At 40.3% G+C, this 22,904-nt stretch overlaps 1 protein-coding gene across 1 annotated transcript in view; it reads right to left on the bottom strand.

Moving 5' to 3' along the window:
• Positions 1–19,051, bottom strand: part of pik3c2b (phosphatidylinositol-4-phosphate 3-kinase, catalytic subunit type 2 beta) — a 43,705-nt gene extending 24,654 nt beyond the window's left edge. The window contains exons 1-4 of the mRNA XM_038301775.1: positions 18,745–19,051; positions 3,289–4,187; positions 1,195–1,295; positions 60–220 (exon numbers count right to left, since the gene is read on the bottom strand). Coding sequence (XP_038157703.1) covers positions 60–220; positions 1,195–1,295; positions 3,289–4,143 — 1,117 coding nt within the window. The 5' untranslated portion in view covers positions 4,144–4,187; positions 18,745–19,051. The remainder of the gene's footprint in view (positions 1–59; positions 221–1,194; positions 1,296–3,288; positions 4,188–18,744) is intronic.
• Positions 19,052–22,904: the final 3,853 nt, after the last annotated feature.

The following is a 22,904-nucleotide window of genomic DNA, read 5'->3' as shown; positions in this document are numbered from 1 at the left end:
TGCTTAATAACCTTCCAGTTCCGGTGCAATTAGTAAAAGGGAACTGAGCATCGTCTTACCATCACAGGTGAAGGTCAGAGGTTCCCTGAAGTCTTCGCTGACCACTGTCACCTTCACTCCCACTCCTAGAGCCTGGTGCAGCTCACCATGCCCGACAGAGGGAGACCAGACGAAGCCAGAGTTCTTCGAGGGGTCGCTGCAGGGATAAGCTGACCGGAGGCTGGATACACCCAACAAGGGAAACCCAAACAAAAAGTCTGTAATTCCACCCGTATTAGGAATTTAAATTGAGTGACATAATATTTAGTTACATTTATGCATATTCCTGATTTCTCCAAACCTTACCTAAAATTTATTCAAACCATAACTCCAAAAAGACACACTAACATTAAAAATGGGGTTCACCCCATCAGGACAAGCCATTAGTCCTCAGAGTTCAGAGTAATCCCAACATTTCGGACTGGATTTGGCAGAGAAAAATTTCGTTCAGCTGTCCTCTATCTGCTGTTCAAATGTAGTAATGCAGCAGCTAATGCAACGCAAGTGAAAGGAGTGCAACATTTTAATTTATATGAGGAGTTTCACCTTTGGGTATGACATGGTAAACATGGACTGAATGGAAGGGACCACAGAGATGGTAACATTCTTTCTAAGTATTATGGAAGAAAATGACTAAGAACGACCTATATAAGCAAAAACGGAACTCCATGGAAAACCCTGGCTGGGCTAGCAGTCCAGTGGGACATTGGATTAGGTTATTGGAAAGAAAATGGAGGAGAAACTGCATCAATGAGATCCAGGTGAGCTTTCTGCACCATTATTTTCTCATATCTGCCCAAACCAGTCCCCATTTTCATTATTCCATTTTATTACTTGGCATTCTAATCCAGCAAGACCATTCTACCTCATATAGGTATGCAATACAAGTGTTTTCCGTTTCTATGACCTTGACCCTGCATATCTTACAGTTGTAGAACTGAGCCTAGATGAAGTCCAGCTTAGACTCTGATCACAGCAAGGTCTGAGTAGCATTATTACATCATCTTTATGTGTAAACATGCAGGTTAGATCAGGAGCTCTAGACCTCCTCCGCTTCTTTTGGTAAACAGAACCCATGTGTTACTTCCTGGTTAAATAAATCGAGACACGATCGTAATGATGGTGTCTGCTAAGTCTATCCACTGAGTTACTCACACATCCAGCATGTGACAGAACGCTGCCACCTCCTCGTCTCGCTCCTCCGACACCTGGAACAGCTCATATCCAAACCCGTTGGTTCTGGAGCCCAAAGTGACCTAACAGTGACAGACAGACAGCCAATCAGAGTGGAGATAAACTGAAGCACATTAGAGAAAACCAAGCAATCGGAGCAGAGAGAACAACACCGGCTGTAGTTCCTACAAATCTGAAATAGATTGGTTCTACAAACCATGTTGGTAGGCAGTCGCAGAACTAGGCAAACATCATCGCTTCCAGGTACACAAAAAAGAACACACTCTTGACCACTGTGCAAGAAAATGATACATTCACCAAATCTCTGATGTCAGTATGGACACTAATAAGGCAGAGAGTGCAAAATGTCAAAGACAAACTGCCTCCAATATCCTTTTTTCTTTCTTTGTTTTCTTCAGCGTTTTATTGTCATTACACTGTCACTAGTACAGAGCAACGGAATGAACTCTCTGCATTTAACCCATCCCCTTGGGGAGCAGTTGGCTGCCATTGTGCGGCACCTTGGGAGCAGTTTGGGCTTAAGGGTCTTGCTCAGGGACCCAGAGTGGCAGTCTGTGGGAGTGGGGCTTGAACTCAGAACCTTTGGATTCCAAGCTCTATGCCCTAACCACTAGGCCACCACTCCCCAAAGCAGGCAGTGTATGTACTTAGGCAAGGGTCTTGCTTAAGTACATACACTGGCAGCTAACTCCCCCAGCTTGGAGAAGAACCCTGGCTTCCTGTTTGCAGCAGGGGTGACTTACCACTTGAGCTAGCCAGCCGCTATAATGAATAAAAATTCTATCAAACTAATCAAATGAAAGTCAGATATTGCTTTTCAAGCATCATTCAACAGAATGATAAAAAAAAACCTAACTCATGAAACAAAAAATTATAGTCACTCTTAGACAATACTGAAAATAATGTGACAAAAGAGGCATGTTAAATCAAAGTGTGTCCGCTAATTGGCTTCAGAGGTGTTTACAGTTTTAAAATCAGTCAGTAGGCCTATATATAGGGCAGGAGGTAGTCATTGTGCTGTTTGGTGACATGGTGTATACCACACTCAACATCAGGCATCCCCAAAGTCGGTCCTCGAGGGCCGCTGCCCTGCAGGTTTTAGAGGTTTCTCTGCTCCAGCACAGCTGGTTTTAATTGAAAGCTGATTAACAGGCTTTTGCTCAACTGCAAATTATCATAATCAGCTGTGCTAAAGCAGGGAAACCTCTAAAACCTGCAGGACAGAAGCCCTTGAGGACCGAGTTTGGGGATGCCTGCTTAACATGGACAAGAGGAAGAGAAGAAAAAAGCTGTACAGAGCAGATATAAAGCAAAACCCCACTGCAACATCTCAAACCAGAGCAGATAGAGAATGTTCAAATTAAAAACACAACATCTACGTCTAAAGAAAAGAAAACACAGCAATAAACGCTGAGTGATGGTTTATATACTGACTGAGGCAGTAAAAGGTAATTCTCAGAGAGATCTGGGAAGTTTATTGAAGTTTTTGTTTTCCTTTTTCATTAAGACAGAAGAGTGATGCACTCCCCTTACCTGCTCTGTATGCCCCTACTCATTTTGAGTTTTAGCGATTCTCAATGAGTGCTAAACACCACAATATCGTACGACTGATAGAAAATCTATGTGTTCAGGGCTTTATCAGAACCCAAACCTCAGATGGAAGTTTAACGAAAATTCATTCTGCAAGAACGCTGCTGTGATTCTGCTGGATAAACTGGTACAACAGGTCTTTAACTGAAGGTGGAAGTCTCCAACAACGACCTGGCAGAAAGCATCAGGTTTTCTCAGAAATACGAAGGAACAAGAACAAACCTGAGTCCAGTTAATACAAGAACCAGCTGCAGCCTTAAACCAGAGATCAAAGGAAGAATTAACCCAGATTTTGTTTTCCCTTTTTAGTCCATATAAACAGAAAGTAGAGTTTATTCCATTATTTAGTAATCATTACCTTCAGATCAGCTGCAGGCAGAACAGCTTCTGCTTCTGCAGCTTTAAACAAGGAGAACCATTTTAAAAACTGGACTGGGCGCAGGCGAGTGGCTGTCGGGGTCTTACCGGGTCTGCAGAAACCCTCCGATGGTTCTTGCAGCTCTTAGGTGCAGGTATGTAGGTTCTAGGAGGCACCTGTGGGGGGAGGGTCTTACTGCGGGCCACAGGCTTCCCCGCTTGGTCCCCGTTGGGACGCCGAGCCGGAGGTGCTGGTCTGCCCTCATTGAGTCTGGATAGTGAGTCGTTGATGATGTCATAGTTTAGCTCTGCGGGGGTCATTTTTAACTGGTCCACATCAGGCTGGAACAGGTTCACATCTCGAGGGGTTGTGGATGGTCTGGGGGGCAAGAGGGGGATCTCTGACCCTGACGGAGGAGGCAGGGGGTGTCTGGGTGGGATGGCGGGGGGGACGTCGTCAGGGAGCATAGAGCCTTTAGAGAGAAACCCTAAGCCGGGTCCAAAAGAGTCCCCCGGGTTGGAACCAGATAAGTCCCGGAACTTACTGACTTCAGGACGGTCCAGGATGTAGGGGGATTCTTTTATGAACACCCCTTGAGAAGGAAGGGGCCTGGGTGGGAGGGGCAGCGGAAACTGGGACCCTCCCGGCTGGTTCAGTGAGGAATCTGATCCGGAGAGATCCAGCAGCAGGTTCCCTTCTGAGGGGTCAGGGAGGTTCTGGGCGGGTATGGGTCGGGTTTGATCAACAGACGGATGTGGAGTCTTTGAGCTGGTCTGGCTGGGAGCTCCAGGGTCTGTGTGGCTGGTTCCGGTCCCACTCTTGTCCTGCTTGTGTCTAGAGAGAGCATCGTACTCCATCTGGAGGGCCTCAGCCAGAACCAGCTCCCTCTGACTGAGACCCAGAGACTCCAGGCATCCCCAGCCGGCCTCGCTGCTCTCCTTCTGGGTCTGAGCTGCAGACATGGCTTCCTCAGGGAGAGGAGATGCAGGATAGACTCCTAGAAGATCTGTGGGGGAAAGGTGAAGGGGGAAAGAATCAGTCATGTTTCAAAAATAAAACTATCAATTAAATAAAGGTATAATGGAGGATGTTCTTTTTGCGGGTGGACCATAAAAATAAGTGGATCACCTAATTGTCAGTCAATCTGGTGATATGTTTACCTAAGTCCGTCCTCACGCCCATTTTCACTTACCAGTAGTGAGTCTGATATACTGGGAAAATTGCAAATCTTCTTAGAAAGTATTCTTGTATTTGCGATGCAAACAGCAACTTTTAAACGGAGCGTGCATGAGGAGAAACGGGCTCCTGCACGCTCTCGCACGTGTTTAGTAAACGTTCTCTCTCGGGGGGCAAACTCAGGGTCGTGCATGTGCATTTTTTTAAGTGGAGAGGGCGGGTCTATTAAATAAAAATAGAAAATCCTCCTATACCTTTAAGCAAATATACCAAAATTATCCTTCAAACAACATATGATGGACACAGAAGTGAAATTCTAAACATTTGGATGGTGATACTTCAGGACATCTGAGCACCACAGATAAACTAAAAGAACATAGGTGTACCACATAAACAGCATGTGATTCAGATGCACAGTATGGAGTTTGGTTTCAGAAAGCCAGATAAAGGTTTTCCTGAGTCAAGTTATCACTAAAAGTTAGTCTGTGAACCAACTAGTGGGCGGCAGAATGTCTTTAAATTACCCTGACATGGTGAAAGGGTCAGAAATGGTGTCCTTTACTAGAGGAGGCTGTAGATGATGGATAGCAAATACTCATTACTCTCCATGTCATTAGATGTACTTTTAACTAAGGATTCATGTATTTTTAAGCAATACAGGTTTTGCCAGTTTCAATAATTTATCCAAATAAAAATTTAGCTACAGATCCATCGTTATATGACACAAGGACAAGCTTTTTGTGCTGTGCTTCGTTTTCATGCTGAAGAGGAAATGTCAGGGAGGTAGATTTAAACTGTTAGTGTACATCACAGATTCCCATCAGATCAGCTTGATCATCAGATCAATCACTATTTACCAGTGATGTAAGTTTTCTCCAATGCTGGAGCGGAGAGAGTCCTCACCTGCAGTGCAGGACACCTTGGTCAGGTGATCAGAAATTCTCCTTTCTCCATGATGGTAGAGTACCTCAGGTTTTGTTCAATTACATTTTACAGCAGAGTAGTGCAGATAGAAAAGCTCCACTACCATTTGAAGAGTATTTCAATCAATTTAATTATCTATCTACACACAGAATTTTTTGGCATTAACTTTTGAAAAATCAAAAAGATGAATAAAAATATTCAAAATGAGAGCTTAAAGATCTTCATATTTTGTAATCTTTTGTTAAATCTGTGGTATTGCTGCCTTTTACGTCTCTTAAAGTAATTCTACTGGTAAGCCAAGTTTCAGCTCTTTTTAATGTCTCTGCTCTACTTTAACAGTGTTTATATCAGTTTGCAGCTATAATTTTTTCTAACCTTTGTACAGAACGTTAGGCAAACATGTACATTTTTAAATGTGTGTAAAAATAAATTGGACGTGGGCGAGTTCACACATTAACAGGTAAAGTTCTTCCTGGTGAGATCAGACTATATTGCTCTCGAGACGAACAGCAGGGATATTAAAAGATGTTAGAGTGCAAGATTGTTGTGGCTCTCAGGAAATTAGATTTTTATTTATTTTTTTAAAGAAGGCCTTCTCAAATTATAATCATATTAGGGAAATATTAAGCATTTAATTGAGCTGGGAATTTTTTCTTTAGAGATGTGGGGCATAAAGGGGAATCTATCTCCCACAACCTGCAGATGCTGACAGATTTCAAATAAACGTTTCATGCAATTTAAATATTATTGAGCTTAGTGTCATTTGGGGCTTTTTCAGTCAGATTTAGTAGAGTCTATTAAAGCTGCAGCTTATGGTTTTATGCAGGTTATTTCTGAATAAGAAGTCACAGCTGAGAGAATAAAGTCTGCCTAAAGGAATAAAGGTTATTTAATGCTGCAGCCTGATCACTGATCCAGAATCCGAGATGAATCTCTACCAAAATAACTTTTACAACTGAGTTACTAGTATATTTACATGTGGCTATCACATAAAGCCCTAATCATTTGACATCTGATTGATCCGTAAGTTTATAATAGAGCACTTTACTCCCAGCATGTTTACCGATTATCCTACAACTAGATGGGAGGCAGATTCAATGTCTAATTTGACCTTTTTAAGTTCGAAATTCCATCTCAAAACATAATCTGTGCAGTCAGTTCTTAAGGATTATGATCATACAAAAATATTGTTTCCTTATTCAGAGCGGCAGACCTCCAGCATACTGGCGGGAGGCAGCTCTGGGATTCCCAACCGCTGGGGAAGCTCTCTGAAGCTGGCCTGTTACAGTTCATTACAACTTGAAGTGAAAATAAAGTTTTTTAAGGTTGAAACTGCAATTAAATTATATTTTTTGCTGGCAGGTCTCTACCTTGTAATCAAACTCGTGTAGTTCACATGTTCATTCGGTCTAAACAAACCATAAAACTCTTTTTTGATGCAGCAGGAGTGGCACAGGTAATCCTGAGTTATGCTGCTATAGGCTTAGGCTGTCGGAAGACACAAAGACTATTTTCCCTCATCCATTCTCCTTCTACTTACATTTGAATATTTCAGTCATTTTTACTTTAACTTTATGTTCTCTTTGTTTTTCTCTCTTCATACTAGCTCCATCAGGCCTTGTTCTGTTTTGATGTGACTCCATCCTGGAGGGAGGCTTAAGCTGGAGTCCCCTTTGTAGGGTTGTCATACTTCATTAAGCTTCAAATTTAGGGAGCTGTCAAGGGTTTTCCAAGACAAATGTCTTCAAATTCAAAGATCAGATGCAGCAGCTTATCATTCAGCAATAAATAAATTTGATACAGTGCAAATTTTATTTAAAAAAATGGATGGCATAGAAGCACCTGGATCCGAATTGAATGAAAAATGGTGAATTAGCAATGTTGATATCTGTAATATTGTTAGCCTATTGATAGCCATAAACCTCAGCTTGTTAATTCCAAAAAAGTTCAAAAATTATCCATTGGACTTTGTTTCCAAATCTGAAGACGTTGCGCTTCCCATCCAGGAAGCTTTTTCAATTCAAAATATCAGAATTAGGGTTGAGTTCGAGGCTTAATAGAGTAGACCAAAACAAAGTCTTGTTTTGGCTTAGAAAACATGTAAATTGAACTGGAATAATGGGTCCGGCCCTTGGGAGTAGGCCGTCATTTAGTTATTGAAACGTCTTCAAAGTCCAGTGGATTTGTTTTTACTTTTTTCAAATGACTATGACCTGGATGACTGAGACTCTTCAACAGCATTCAGCTTGTTGACCTCCAATGTTAGGATGTACACAAGTCGCAATCCACAGAAAAAAAAAAGAAATCAAAAGTCACCAACCACTAACACAAACCAGATTGTTTGTTTTTTGGGAAAATACAAATTTCTGGGAGGATGGCTTTCAGGCCATGGCATTGTGGGTAGATTCAACTATACAGGAAACACGAAAACCATAACTCATCCATCGCAAACAAAATTTAACAATTCAAGTGCTTTCAAGGATTTTTTTTTTTTTAGCTTTCCTGGGCACGTTTTTATTTTCTTAAACTCATAAACTTTTAAGAATAAACCAACTTAACCTGAAACTAATATTCAAGTGCTTTTTTAGCTAAGACAGTTTTCACAAGTTTTGTCAGCTTTCTTAAAAAGGGAGTTGGAAAATAATAGAAAAAATGTGAGAGATTCATGGAAGGAATAAAATATGAAGACAAGGAGATTCAAATACAGGAGAAATATTACCTTTTGAGGTCATAAATCCATTATTCTTGAGGATTTTAACTTTGACTCTGAGACATTTCTTGAATACTGGCTCAAAGCTTATCTGTTTAGCCGTGTTTTTCTCCTTAATACTACTGATACTAACCTTTGACCTTTCTGTGGCACATAGAGTACTGCTTAATCAGTGCTTCTGGGTTTCTTTTTTTATTTCCCTTGAACCCCCCACCCCCAAGTGGTCATTCACTCCAAGACATGATTCTGATTTCTGCTGCAGGCGTCTTCCTATTGAATTCAGTGTAGAAGAAGAAGAAGACACGATTCTGCAATGTTTCCTTTATTTTTTTAATTCTTTTTGTTTTTAACCAATTGTCATTTAATTTCTATTGGTTAAAGATTAAAAGAAAAACATTGAGATATTTTCACTGTCAGACTCTCCATTTTTCAAGGCTTCATAACCAGAGCCGAGTTTATCAGCTAATCCTTCTACAGCCCGTCAAATCACATTCTTTCACTCAGATGTAATGTTTGGTGGAGACATAAAAGCAACAAATCAGAAGAGTGCACCCTTCTTTCCCACAGATGGCAGAGGTCACAGAGCAATGCCATCGTAATGGGCGGAGCTACAGTCACAGCTAAGCCCTGCTGCCTAAGATACACACAAACAGCCTAAAACTCAGAATAAAAACGGTTTCTGTTACTGGGAACTACAAAACGGGCTTAAATAGAAAGCAGCCTGATTTTTTGCTCACTTTCTTTGTCACCCTAATAACCAATCTTTTTCCATTCTATCAGCTGTCACCAAAGCAACCTGTAATTGGAGTGCTGATATTTGAGCACCAGCAGATCCCTCCTTCTAAGCACATTCCAAGTAAAATGCAAATCAGTGACCGTGCCATCATTCTCCAGGGTTGTTAGAGTCTGTTGTTTTGCATCAGTTTTGTGTTTGGCCATTTGTATAATGGTGAGACTGCTTGTGTACTTTCTTTGGAATGAGTTTCAAGACAGAGTTATAAATGGTTGGAATCTATCCCCTCTGTACAGTGATGGTTGTTCTCTTTTAACCTCTTACACCCTAAGGGGGTATAAATAAATTTCTGCCTGACAAAAACACACAAAAGTAAATAACTTATTGCCTCAAAGCTATTAGATTTAAGAAGAAACTTTTGGTACGTCTGTAAAGGTAAGATGTCATAGAATGGTTTTCTGGTGTCAGCACCATTGTAGCTTTGACCCTGCCTGAAATATTAGGGACAAAATACAAAATATTTTGCATTTTTTGAACCTCGCCAAAATTTTCTTTGAAATAAACATTGCAAAACACTACCAAAATATTATTTATAGCACAAAAAAGTAGTACAGACTTTCAAATCTAAATGTTGTGTAAAAATATACCAAATTTGGACTCAATCAGATGAATCATATTTATTTTAGAATGGTATTAGTGAGAAATTTCTTAGGTGGAGAGGCCATTTTGGCACATTTATCCATAAATGTCACCAAACTGTGCCAAATGTGTTTTTTACATCAATACTGGGGGTTTGGTAAAATTACGAGGTCATGTAGCAGCTGGACCCACCGGTGGGTCCGTAGGGTTCAAGGGGTTAACAAAGATGGCTTCCTTTACCCCTCTTGTTAACATGTTGTCCTCTCTGTCAAACATCTGAACCTTTTGGTCCTCAGAGTTGTCCTTTTTTCTTGAGGTTGAAGGGTACAGCATAGCCGTAGCTGCTGGTTTACTTGTGTTTTTTCCAGTATAGGATAGACCACATAAATAACCCTTCAGCTTTGGTTTGGGCATTCTGCCTATAGGGCGAACTTGTTTTTATCTCAGAGTGTTGTTGGGTTTCCAATTCACTGCTACGTTGTGTTTAGAGAAAATACTTTCGCAGTTTATCAGATAAAGCAGCTCTATGAAAGCAGCAGTTTGACCAGTTTGCTGCATACAGGTGTGTGAAAGACAGCAGCAGCTGCCAGTGCCCATCAACCTGGGGAGAGTCATAAGATAATCTCCAAACCATCTGAAGCACAACACTGTGCAAAGAGAAAGATTATTCCCTGGAGGAATACATCTCAGACAGCTGGCAGCTGTCTGAGATGTATTTTAGACTCAGATGTCATCTAAAGAACAATGTGTCATGATCTGGCCTGTTTGCTCTCCCTTAATTAGTCATTCTTTTCACCTGTCGTTTTCCCTCCCTGCCTCAATTATAATCTGTCTGTCTGTTAGTTTTATTCCTTGGTTCGTGTCCTGGATCCTGGCAGCCAGTGGAAAGAGGGTTTTTGTGTTTGTCTCATCTCCTGATCGTCCACTGTTCCTCCCCCACGGAGTCCTCTGGGTTTTTGGCTCTATATGTGGGGAGGTTCAGCTTTTATCTCAGTAAGCCTGGCTCCTGGGAGGAGACCAGTTTAAAGTCCTGCATCAAGTTCTGGTTCCACGTCCTGTCTCGGCTACCCTCTTCCACTGAGCCTGCTCATCTGCACCTGATCCTGTCTGCTCCTGTGCGTGACCACCTGGTCATGCTTCTGGTCCCAGTCAGACTCTGAACCCTCCTGGGAGCATGTGGATGCCTGAAAGTCTGGATCCTGCCACCTGTTTCTGTTCCTGCCTGATCTGGATCCTGTTCCTGTCTATTCTGGATCCCTGACCAGGATCGGCTTCCAGCATGTCCTCTGGGACTGCAGCACTTGGGGACATTCTTGGACTGGACTGTTAAACCAGAGTGTCTGTGATTGGGCGGTGCCCCGCTCCCCATCCTGCAGTGTCCGTGAGCCACAGCTCCACTTTAGTTTTTGTTAATTTAATAAACCTTTCTGAACTTTCCTACTGACTGTCTCTCCTTGAATACTGGGTCCATCTGTCCGCGTTTCCTGACACAATGACCATGAACACAGTAGCAGATCTACCACTGAATCATACTGCTGGGATGGTCTAGTCAAAGTCCTGACCTAAACCTAAATGGAAGGCTCACCGAAGGCCGACTGATTCAAACCTGAAAAGGTTCAATCAAACCGATAGAGATCTGGGGGAACAGAACAAATATGGATAAACCGATCAAAGCCAAGTAGAGCTTTAAGAGCCGGTCCGATAATTTAGATTCCTTTTCATGCCCATTTATATATTGATTTATGAATAATGATTTTCTACTTACTTACTTGAAAAGGCTTTTACTCAGTGTGTTTTACCTGCAAGGCCACAAAGTGTCTGAGTAAGAGGAGTTGTTCGGGACAAGAAATACTATTCCCATAATTCAATTCAGTTTTCATTTCATTTCAATCAGTTTATAATAATCAATAATATAGTGCCAATTCACAACACGTGATCTCAAGGCACTTTACAGAGATCATTCAGTCAGATCGGTTAAAATCTTTCTGTCTAAGGAATTCCCAGCTGATTGCATTGACTCATTGACTTGAAGGCAATCCCTCACACCATAACCAGCCAGGTTCTTTCCCAAGGTTTATTTATAACGTGTTACTGTTTAACCAAAGTGTCTATAATTTGTTTCTACTCTGACAAGTTTGACAGCTTTTCTTCTATTGTAAGTAAGTGAGACAAACTCTGTCTACATCAGAACAGGGCAGAACCCCATACTGTAAGAGCTGTTATGATTGTCTTCTTCTCTTTTTACTTTGCAAAGTAAAATAAAGAATGCCAACTGAGTGAAATCCATTTATCTCCATTAACTTAACTGGACTGTATAGCTGAACACCTTTTTCACACAACAGCTGTTCAGTGATGATAGGACTCAGCTGCTGATCCAAACCATCTGGACCGCAGCAAACTGGCTGCTTGCAGCTTTGGTCACTGCTGCGGGAACCTGAGAACTAAACCTCAACATCCATCTACATCAGAGAGACCTTCAGAGGAACATCTTCCACCTAAACTTCACTGGAGGAAACAGGGCTGGAGTCCTAGTAAATAACTCTTCTGTTCTGGATCATATTAATGAAGATTACAGCATCAAACCCTCAAGCAGCAGTGCTGCACCCAGTAGATAGAGATCAGTCATTTCTTTGTTTAATAAATCATTTCCAGGAATAAACCAGTTCCAGGGATGAATCAATTGAAATAATAAAGATATTACAGGAAGGAAAAAGTTCCAGGGATGAATCAATTCCAAGATGGAATCAATCGAAATAATAAAGAGGTTCCAGGAAGGAAAAAGTTCAAGGGATAAATAAGGGTGTGGAAAAATAATTGTTTTGGCAATATATCGTGATTTTTGGCTGCCTGATTTCATATCGATCTTTTAGTTCCCAGTATCGATTTTTTTTAAGCAAACATTTTTACCTAAAACTGAGGGAAAATGGGCTTCCTCTGCACCACCAGTGCGGTAGATGGCGCTGTGGAGCCCTTTAGCCGTGCGGTGCTATATCTGTGGTTGAGGCAGTCAGAATGGAAGATGTGGACTAACTCAAACCCAAACAACATGGATACCAAAATAACGAAAAGATCAGTATCATCTGATGAACATATACAGATGTTGCTTTTTATATATACACTTCATTTTGATAGCACGAAAATATCGTAATATATGGTGATATTGCAATATAGTGGTAATATCGTATCATGATTCAAGTATCGTGACATGCATCGTATCGCCACACCCATGCCAATACTCACCCGTATGGATGGACAGGTTTCAGGTTTGATTCAAATTTAAAGGATAAACCAGTTTTAGACTAAAACTGTTCTGGGAATGAACCAGTTTCTAGGAATGAACAGCTTCTAGAAAGAAATCAGCTTTAGCAATGCAGTAATTCCAGGGATGAATCAATTTAAATGATAAACTAGTTAAAGGATAAACCAGTTCCTGGAATTAACCAGTTCCCACACTTAACCCAGGGCTGCCTAAAGTCGACCCTTGCAGGCCGATGTCCTGCGGGTTTTAGAGGTTTATCTGCTTCATCACAGCTTCTTCTTCTTCTTGTGTTTCTTTGGTGATCGGTAGGGATGTAAATCGCACCCATCATGGCGATTCGATTCAGTATCGATTTCCTGACCCAACGATTCGATTATTTTCAATACTTCAATACACCACGATACGATTCAATTAATTGTTTTTTTTTTTTTTTTTACACCTTACAGGCTAGACAATGTTTCCAATTTGAAATAAATCAATGAAAGCTGTAATATCGTCATGCATTGTTTTTTTAGAAACAACAGCAAATAACAGAAGTAGAAAAGTTGCATTCCACCTATTCCTATTAAAACCTCATTCACTGAAAAATAATAATACCCCTGTGCTACAGATTCTGAAAGGCCTTACTTAAAAAAATAATGCACAAAATCAGTGCAATTAATGCAATGCAATACCTCGGCTCCAGACGTCCCCGCCCCCTCCACAGACGCTCCGCTGCTCCTCTCCCAAATTGTAGCTGACCGCAAACAGTGCCGCAGACAGGAGGCCGGCTTGTTTTGTTTTTATGACCGAAATTGCGGAAAACAACTCGTGAAGTTTGACCAGCTAGAAGAGTGAGGTGCGCGAGAACGCTGGGACCCTTTTTCCACCTGGATCTCCGCTCTTTTTGGCCCTCATGTCCCTCCGTCGTCGGACTAAACTTGCCCCCACTTCCTCGCCGCCTCGGCCGTATCTAGACCCACAGCGTGTAGCACAGACCACGCTTTAATATCGAGCATAAATCAAAAATGTCTGCATCAAGCTCACTGCAACACACTGCTGTAAGAGTATAACCAGGAAGCGCGGTAGGAGGGCAAAATAGGTTTAGCGCCACCGCAGCACGGGAGGGAGAATAACGCCCAGGAGCAAATGGATAAAAATAGACCGGAGGAAAAAAAAACATGAATTGATACTTTTGCAAGCGTATCGATGCATCGGATCGTCGGCTGTTGGATCGATGCATCGATACAAAATGATTATTTACACCTCTAGTGATCAGCAAAAAAACATTAGTTTTACATTACTGTCAACGCATGTGGCGTTGACGTCTTAACCTGTAAATCACCTAATATATGATCAAATTCTATTAAACAATTTGGTCCTTTTTTAAATCTTAGAATTATTAGTATCTGCCTGCTTCTGAAATGTCTTTGCAATATATCTATGATATAACATCCTTAGTTTTCTCAACTTCATTTCTCATGTAATTTCTTTCCATTTGATACTTTGGCAATCTAATAAAACAGGTTTTATTGTTTCTTTTTTCTCTCACAATGATCACATTTTCCTGTATTATGTTTTTGCATCCTAAAAATTTAACTATTTAGTCCTGTATGTCCAAATCTTAACCATGTGTTCATCATTTCCTTCTTGCTGTTCCTTCTTCCATTTTTTATTTCCCCAGCTGACTGTTGGATACTATAAAACCGTCTCCCTTTAGTGTCTCTATCCCATCATTTTTGCCATTTGTTGTTCAATTCTTGTTTGACAATACTCTTTGCTTCTGACGGTTAGGATTATTTTAATGGATGATGTGTGAGTCTGCCTAATAATACTTGTCTGTTGTGTTCCATAACTAATGTTTTCCCAAGCAGTTTGTCTAATTAGGACAGTTCCTCTGTCAGGATGAAAATTAATCTTCATTATTTATGTGGCAAATATTTGTGAATGGAAATGAGAGCGCTGCCCTTGATCTGAGAACATAGTGTAATATTTTGATAAGGCTGGAGCCATGGATGTCTGCTCAGTTACAAACATTTATGATGTAACGATGTGATGATGTGGCAGACTGGAGTTGTATAAAATGCTTCTAAACTGTGATTCGGGTCCGACTTTTCTCATGTCTCATGGTTATTTATTTGTTTTATTAAATTTTTTGAGTTTTTGCAGCACTAGTGGTTTATTTTCTCAACACTAGGCTGACAGGAAAGGTGGTATGAGAGAGGGGGAGAGACATGCGGCAAAGGACCACAGGTCAGATTCGAACCCGGGTCGGCTGCGTCGAGGACTAAGGCCTCCATACATGAGTCTTGCCAGGTCATGGTTATTTAATACATATATTATGTGTTATTTAAAGCAGGGGTCTTTGAAATTGTGTTATATCAAACTGGTCCTATAGTCACTCTATTAGAAATGAAGTCATGTATTGAAAGTAATTTCACCCTGGGATTATTAAAGTATTTCTCGTTGATGGGACAGGTGTTGTGAATGAAACGGTGCCCAGCTTGAAAGAGCTCCTGTGTCCCGCTGTATACTACAGTGCGTTGAATTCATGTTAATGTGGATTTAAAGACATTTCAATTAGAGGTAAAAATTGCAGGGGGGAATATAAAAAAATAAAAAAATAAAAAAAGTAATCAACCAAAACCTTTGCGACCCCCATGTAGTACCTCCATGGAACCCCTAGGGGTCACGGACCCCTGTTGAAGACCTCTGCTTTAAAGAGTTTGTCCCTAGTATCTCGTTTCAGGAAAGAATTGAGAAGAGAAAAGTTTGAGTTGTAAACACACAGTTTATAAAATCTATATGGTTTTGAGCCATCTCAGCCATCCTATCTCCATTATGGTTTCCTTTCAATGCAATAAGGCATGGTGTCCATAGAAATACCCCTGTTTAACCCATCTGTTGTAATCTGAACCATATCTGGTCTTTTGTCTGAGTGATCGTGTTTTAAACATCAATACGGAGCTTGAATCTGAGCAAATTATTGTTTTGGAAGGTTTATTGTTCTCCACCCACTGAACTGCCAAATAAACTACCAAAAATTCTCCTGCGTTAACAGACAAACCATCAGGGATTCATTTTCTGATCTTAACGTTAAATTCTGGGACTATCACTGTCACTCCTACTTTTTTATTTGTTTTTGTTGCATCAGAATAGATCTGAATTAACAACTGTTCATATAATCTTGTACTAATCTACAATCTACAAGATTAGTACAATCTTGTACTAATCTTGTCTCTAAAGACAATTTTCTTTTCTTTTTCTTTTCCAATAAATCCATGCATCTATTGCTTCTGATAAAATCCATTGTGGTATAACAGCTAGAAGTATTAATGGACTTATTTTTTTATGAAATTCCTCTGACTTCCTTCCATCTAAAATATTTCATATCTTGTTTTCCTTTTTCCAAGCATGGTTCTAAAAGTTCTCATGTTGGATGATCAAGGTTATAGCTCTATTGATTTAACCAAAAATGTACTGTTAATTGTGTTGTTCTTAAATCTAAATGCATTACTCCAATTTCTACTTCCAGGGGTTTTCCTGAAGGCCCCTTTGCAAAGTTATAATGCTTGATGTTGAACAGTATTAATTTTTTCCAGATGGGTTTTTGCCGCTTAATAATTAACTGGTGTGCAGAGACTCTAAAACATGCCTTTAGCTGACAGAGCATCATATTTAGCACAGTTATTATATCAAAATATAAAAAAATACATTAAGATTTTGCGTTAGAGATTAAAATAAATGTTTTTGTCAGTCAATCTTCTCCATCCAGAAATCCTCAAGTGGAAAAATTTTAGTTTCACCTGGTTTAATTTAATAAAACATCTTCTTTAAGGAACCTTTTGCTATCTGATTATTAATCGATTCATCTAAAAAATAATCGACAGAATAATCAATTAGCTAAATACTCGTTAGTTGCAGCCCTACTTCAAACACCCATAATCTATATTTGACCCAATCAATCCTGCTTCAGCCCAGCTGATTCTGATCACTGTAGTTCAATAAAAGCATGTTAATCAGCTGTCAATGGAATCAGCTGTGCTGAAGCAGGCAAACCTCGAAAACCTGCAGAACCGCGACCCTCAAGGACCAACTTTGTGTAATCCTGGATTAACCAATTTAAAGGACAAACCAGTTTCAGGAATGAATATCCTCCAAAGCTTCATGGAAACATCCTCCAGTCAGTGGTTGAGAACCAACATCCTGAATGCGCCTGCTTGTTTCATATCCATTATGTTCTCACAGCAAAACAATCCTGTTCTCCAAGACCTGAAGCCACAAGTAAACATCGCGCTCATGATGGGTTCCTCTATGGAGAAGCAGAAGCAAAGGCGACTCCATGAGGACTTTGCTGATACTGGATGATGATCTCTTGTGTTAGGAGTCAGTGTGAACATTCTGCTCTCACTCTGCAGACAGACTCAGAGGATGTTCTGTTACAGTTTTTGCAGGAAAGGTTCTAAAGGAAAGAGATCAATGCATCAGCTGAGTTATGAGGACAAGAATTGCTGCCCTTCAACAGAAAGGAAGGAAGAAGGAAGAGGAAGCTAAGGCAGCTGTGATGACATCATGCAGAGTCCTGGCTGAGGAGCAGGAGCAGTAGCTGCAGGGCTGCAACAGGCCTTAGTCTCTAGTCCTCGATGTGACCGAGCCGGGTTCAAATCCAGCCTGTGATCCTTTGTCTCATGTCTCTCCCTTTCTTGTACCACATTTCCTGTCTGCCTACTTTGCAATAACAAGCCGCTAGTGCCATAAAAACCTCCAGAAAAAAAAGGAACAGCAGCTGCAAAATGCTCCAAAGCTGAAGAACACAATAACCTTTATGGTAGAAACTGGAGCTTGTGGATTTTGGAACTAAATTAAAAGCAATTTTTGAAATAAGAAAAAAAGAGTTAATTTGGAGAAATGCTATAAACATGTTATCTTAATTTAGCCTAGAGCTTCGAATCAGAGTTTTGGCTCCATGGCACCTGGGAAAATGTTCCTGAGAACTAATCAGGACCAGTAACAGATTTAAAGAGATGAGGAACCACTGTAAATGAACATAGGAAGTACACAGAACATGAATGGTTCCTTTAAGGTAGAAATGGGCCAGAATCAGCCATGTTGAACCCACAGGGCAGTTTGGAAAACTACAGTTGCTGAAATCAGCACTTTGATTGACAGGCTGTCTGAAAAAGAGCCACTGCAGCCAGAGGTTCCTGAAAGTAGTTTCAGTCAGATGGAAAGCAGAACCCAGTTCTGCAGAACAGAGCATCCAGACCAAATTCAAGTAGGTGGGTGGGTGGGTGTTTTGATTGATTGATGGATGGATGGATGGATGGATGGATGGATGGATGGATGGATGGATGGATGGATGGATGGATGGATGGATGGATGGATGGATGGATGGATTAATTATTGAATGTTTCACTGTGTCTCTGTGTCTAATATGTCCTTCCCCTCATGCAAGGCTCTGATCTGTGACCAGCTGCTCTTTGTTTACCTGGTTAAAGTTGAACTTGGTGATGGTGGCTGAAGGTAAACAGCTGATCTGCGCAGACTCAGATACAAACAGGTCCGCAAAGTGAGATAAAACACATCATCTGCCTGTCAGACACCTTTCAACCAGACTCCATTCAAGAATCACACACTTTATCTGGGCTACATTTAACAGCAGAAAACCTAAAGCGTTAAATTAATTTCCAACTTTTTTAGCATTTTTTAAAACACGCTGATTGCTCTGCATGACTCGGGTTTACAGTCAAAGTATGGACTAAACAAATTCTATATTTTGCTGTTTTTGTTGTTGTTTTTTTTCTCCATATTTCCCCCCGGCTGGAGAGCTGCACGGTAAAGAACCCCAATAGAAAGAAAAGACCCCCCTTACCACGAACCGGGTCTGGATGCTAATAATTTATAAGCCGAACTTATAACTGGACCCCTGCGACTATAATCTAAAACTCACTTTTGTGGGAACCGCAGACTGAGCTCAGCGAGGCTGGGATGTTTTTAAAATGTAAAATCGGTAAAGTAAGTTTGGTTCAAATCTCTGACATATAACGGACCGGTCCGATAGGTCAGACCGCTGATGGATACATCACACTGGAGCGTTTTGATCGCAGGATCCGAAAGACTAACCGACAGGTGTACGGTCTTACCTGTCCCTCAAACTACGGGGTCCGGGAGGGGCTAGCGGCTGCCATCTTTACTTTCCTCCGGGAATCACATCGATCCAGGCGCAGAATCCAGGCAGAAAGCCGTTCTGGAGTCGCATGTGCAGCCGCTTCTGTTCTCCTCCAGACCGGGGAACGGAGCTCCAGCTCTGCTGGGTTCAGCTCCTGTTCTGGGTAACCCCAAAGGCTCACTGAGGGGGGATCTGTCGGGTTCTGATAAACGGAGAAAGAGATGAGCTCCACGGGGCGACGGCTGCTGGACAGCTGCGGAGCTGTTTGTTCAGGCTCATCAAAACATCCACACCACTTCCGGTTTACCTTTCAGAATAAAACAGATAAGCTGTATACGGGGGAATTGCAATACCCACGAGAGGCTATGGCCAAAGGGCCCCTGGAAAAAAAAAAAAAGTTTTGCTGATTTTTAAATATTATTTCAGTTTAATATGGGAAAAAAGTCAGAATTCTGACTTAAATCTCAAAATTCTGACCTTAATCTCAGAACTCTGGCTTTTTTTGTCGGAATTCTGATTTTTTTCCCTCCGAATTCTGACTTAAATCTGAAAATTCTGACTTTTATCTCAGAATTCTTACTTTTTTTCCCTCAGAATTCTGAATTTAATCTCAGAATTTTGGATCTTAATGTAGATGGGAACCATAAAGGAATAGATGTGGTAGCACTCAGCTTCACTGACAATTATGTGAGTTGTTTGAGAAGACCAGTGACACATTGGTGGAAAATAATGGAATTAGGCAACCTTTTACGTCTCTTAACTACATATACATTCTTTGCATGTTTTCTGTGATTTTTGCCTTTATTTTTGTTTGTATCATATTCACAGTTTTTACTGTTTGAAGCAATAAAGCCATTACTGCCTGCTCATAATTTGAGGGAAAATGGGGTGTCTGGTTTGGGAACTTAAGGGTATCATCTCTGCAACTTGCAGATGATGTTGTTCTAATAGGTTCTTCAGGTCATCAGCTGCTGAGACTGAAGCAGGAGGGACCAGAGTCGACTCTTATAACTCCAGGACCAGGGTTCTCAGATGTAGAAAGGTGGATTGTTCCCTCTGGGTTGGGGTAACACAACCTAGAATGCAAACGGCTTAAGGGAGCTCCCTTGCAATTATCTGATATTACTATTTATATCCATTTCCAGACAGGTTAGACTAATTGATTTAAATCCAATTAACTCACATTGAGTATGGATTAGATCCAACAGAGCAACATCTTGGACTCAAATGGAATTAGTAAAACGTGACGATTACATGAATAACAAAAGATTAGCTGGAATTTTCTTAGAAATAGAACATAAATAATAGTAGCCAAGTAGGCCTATAAAAATGATATTGGAGTTTAGGTTTAGCCTGGTTGATACTTAATAAAAAGAAAACAGTTTGTCTCATACAGAGAAATTTCATGTCGAAAACGGGTCACAGAGTTATTTATGGTGTATATCAGTGACATTTCTAAAGTATCTAAATTACTACAAATTTGTCTTGTTTGTTAATTGCATAAATATTTTTGTTCTGGGACACGCTTCTAAGTAAAAAAAACCCACAAATTTAAAGAATACATGGGAAAAAAAATCACCTAGAGACCTCTTGTAGGATAAGTAAAAGCAAAACTGTCCAAATGCACAGCAATCTCTGCAAGAATAAATAAATTCCTGGATTGTAATCCACCATACAGTCCTCACTCATCTGTGTTTTTACCGTGCATATCTTATTTATGGAAAAAGATTAATAAAGCAAGTCAAAAGTGACGTTCACAAAAAATTAAAGAAATATTCACAAAATGAAATAATGGATCAAGTCTAAGGAAAGATATGGATTTAAAAATGAGCAAGAAAATGTGTGTCTGTATCAAGCTGTGTAGTGACTTTGTGGAGTAGATTGAATAAAGACACAAAGTACACGCCAGACATTGATTTATTTGTTTACAAAGTAATATGAATATACTTTTTATAGTTATATGGAAGGTATGGATGTATGCTTGTGTATATATAAATATGTCATTGCATGTGTATATATGGGTTATACTGATACGGATGACAGTATATGCAATCTGAAAAAATGTTTCTTTCAATGTTTATTGATAATTTTAAAATCAAAGAACAACTATCTTAATACATATATAAGCAAAAGAAGCTCATCAGAAGGACCTGCTCTGTTTGTCCACTGGTCTCAGAACAGCGATCTTCAATGTCTTCCACCCACTGCTGGACACTAATTCAGATTTGTATAGGTTTTTAGACAGGTATTTTTCTTTTTTTTTTTTTTGTAGTTTTTTAAATTTATGTGTGAACCTGTTTTCTTCCAATGGCCTTTTAACCATGTTACACCTGAATGCCCCCACTGTGTCAAAATAAAAGCTTTTAATGTCGCCTCTAGGTTTTTCTGATGTGATAAATTCGGTTTGTTAAGAAAAAAAGAACGAAACAGCGACACCTGTGGTTATATGTAGCCACTGCAGAAAGCTGTGCCAAGGGGTGCATCCCTCCTTAAAGTTCTGATCCTGTAAAGTGAATCAGAACTGGACAGGCCAGGTTCTGAGACCATGCTAGAGTTTGGGATCAAAACCGTAAGGGAAAAATGTTTTGTAATCAAGAAAAATGCAGAAACGGTTTCATTTGCTGCAGCAGTTCTCCATGAGGGTTGTGGTCACACGGTCTGGACTAAACATCTAGTTTATGGTATCTGTTCCCTGACCCGTTTTTTCTCCTCGTTAGAAAGACACACATAAATTACTTTTATTTGTATTAATGTTTATAGGTTGAGATAACTAGTTCTTCAGGTTTGTGTCTGAACCTGCAGTGGAACAAAAACCAGTTCTTCCAGGTTATTGCAAGTAGAAGTTTCTCTTATTTGCCTGAACAGCACCATTCAGTTCCTGTTGGGCAGGATGAAGGTAAACACATATCCTCTTTCTCTTAAGCATGGCTTGTTCCAGCATTTCAGCTCACTAAAAATTGCTTCTACGTTGCGAACTTCTCAGATCTTCAAATGAATCTCTGTCTAAAATAACAGGGTAAAAGCTTCTCATGGAGGAACATGTAGCAATGGTAAACATTTGCTTGTATTGTGTCACTCAATTTGCAGCCAATCCTCTCACTGAGCTTGCATGCATTAACAGTGGAAAGGAAAAAATCCCTTCTGCAGACCCAGTTTAAGATTTAAGACATATAAAAAGGACATAGAGGCACTAATCCATAAATAGTCCCTTTGTTAGAGAAGGTAATGGTAAACTAGCTTCATAGTGTCAGTGTTTTAGTTCTTTTAAAGTTTTATCTTTGAGTTTCCAATGGTCTTATTTAGATTTTTGTGTTCTAGTTATTTTTGATTATATTTCAGTTCTTAGATATTTCATGTTTGCCCTCTTGTGTCAGTCTCCTTTTCCCTACTTCTTGACTTTCAACTATTTTGTCAACTTCCTGATAGTAAAGAATCGCAATAGTCTTAAGAAATCTGTTTCTGTTTCTTTTAGGTTCTGTCTACATCATAGACAGTCTTTGGCTCAGTCACAAACCAGCTCCTAAACACTGCTCATAATCACTAACCCTCTGGTTGAACATTCCTGTGGAGACTCTCCGTATTAAGGGCCGTCCCAAACTATATAGAGGGTAGGGGGAGTGACGTTCAGCCTTTGAACAGAGAGTCTGCATTAGTGCAGACTAGCTGGAATGTAGCAGCGGGTGTAATGCTGGTCTGATGGCAGAGGAAACACCTGCATTTAAATTTAAGTTCCACTGATTTAGCTCATCTTCGTCACATTGTCAGAAAATCACAAGTGAGGGGGGAAAAAAAAAAAAGGACGTAATTGATTCCAAAAAGGAAGGTCCTCTTTGGAGTAGTTTTATTTAACTTTTCTGGGGACATTTTATTATTTTTTTTAAGTAAGTAGCAAATATTTAATTTCATGTTAGGCTGTGCCATAAAGCTACGGCCATGCACATAGGGCTTTACTATGTTACCATAGCAACGATTACTCTCCTTCGCCCGTGGAGGATGTTCAAACGCCAACACATTCAATAAAAGCACCATGCGAGTATGACTTCATTGGGTGTGACATTACATAGTTAAGGGGTAGTGCATAGTGGTTTGGGATTGGGCCTTTGTGTATTTCCTGCATGGTTTGTTTATATACTG

Source organism: Cyprinodon tularosa, unplaced genomic scaffold (genome assembly GCF_016077235.1).
Source record: "Cyprinodon tularosa strain WSP-4 unplaced genomic scaffold, ASM1607723v1 ctg474, whole genome shotgun sequence".
Taxonomy (NCBI): domain Eukaryota; kingdom Metazoa; phylum Chordata; class Actinopteri; order Cyprinodontiformes; family Cyprinodontidae; genus Cyprinodon; species Cyprinodon tularosa.
The sequence above is the reverse complement of the archived record's forward strand: the minus strand, read 5'-3'. Positions and strand labels throughout refer to the sequence as shown.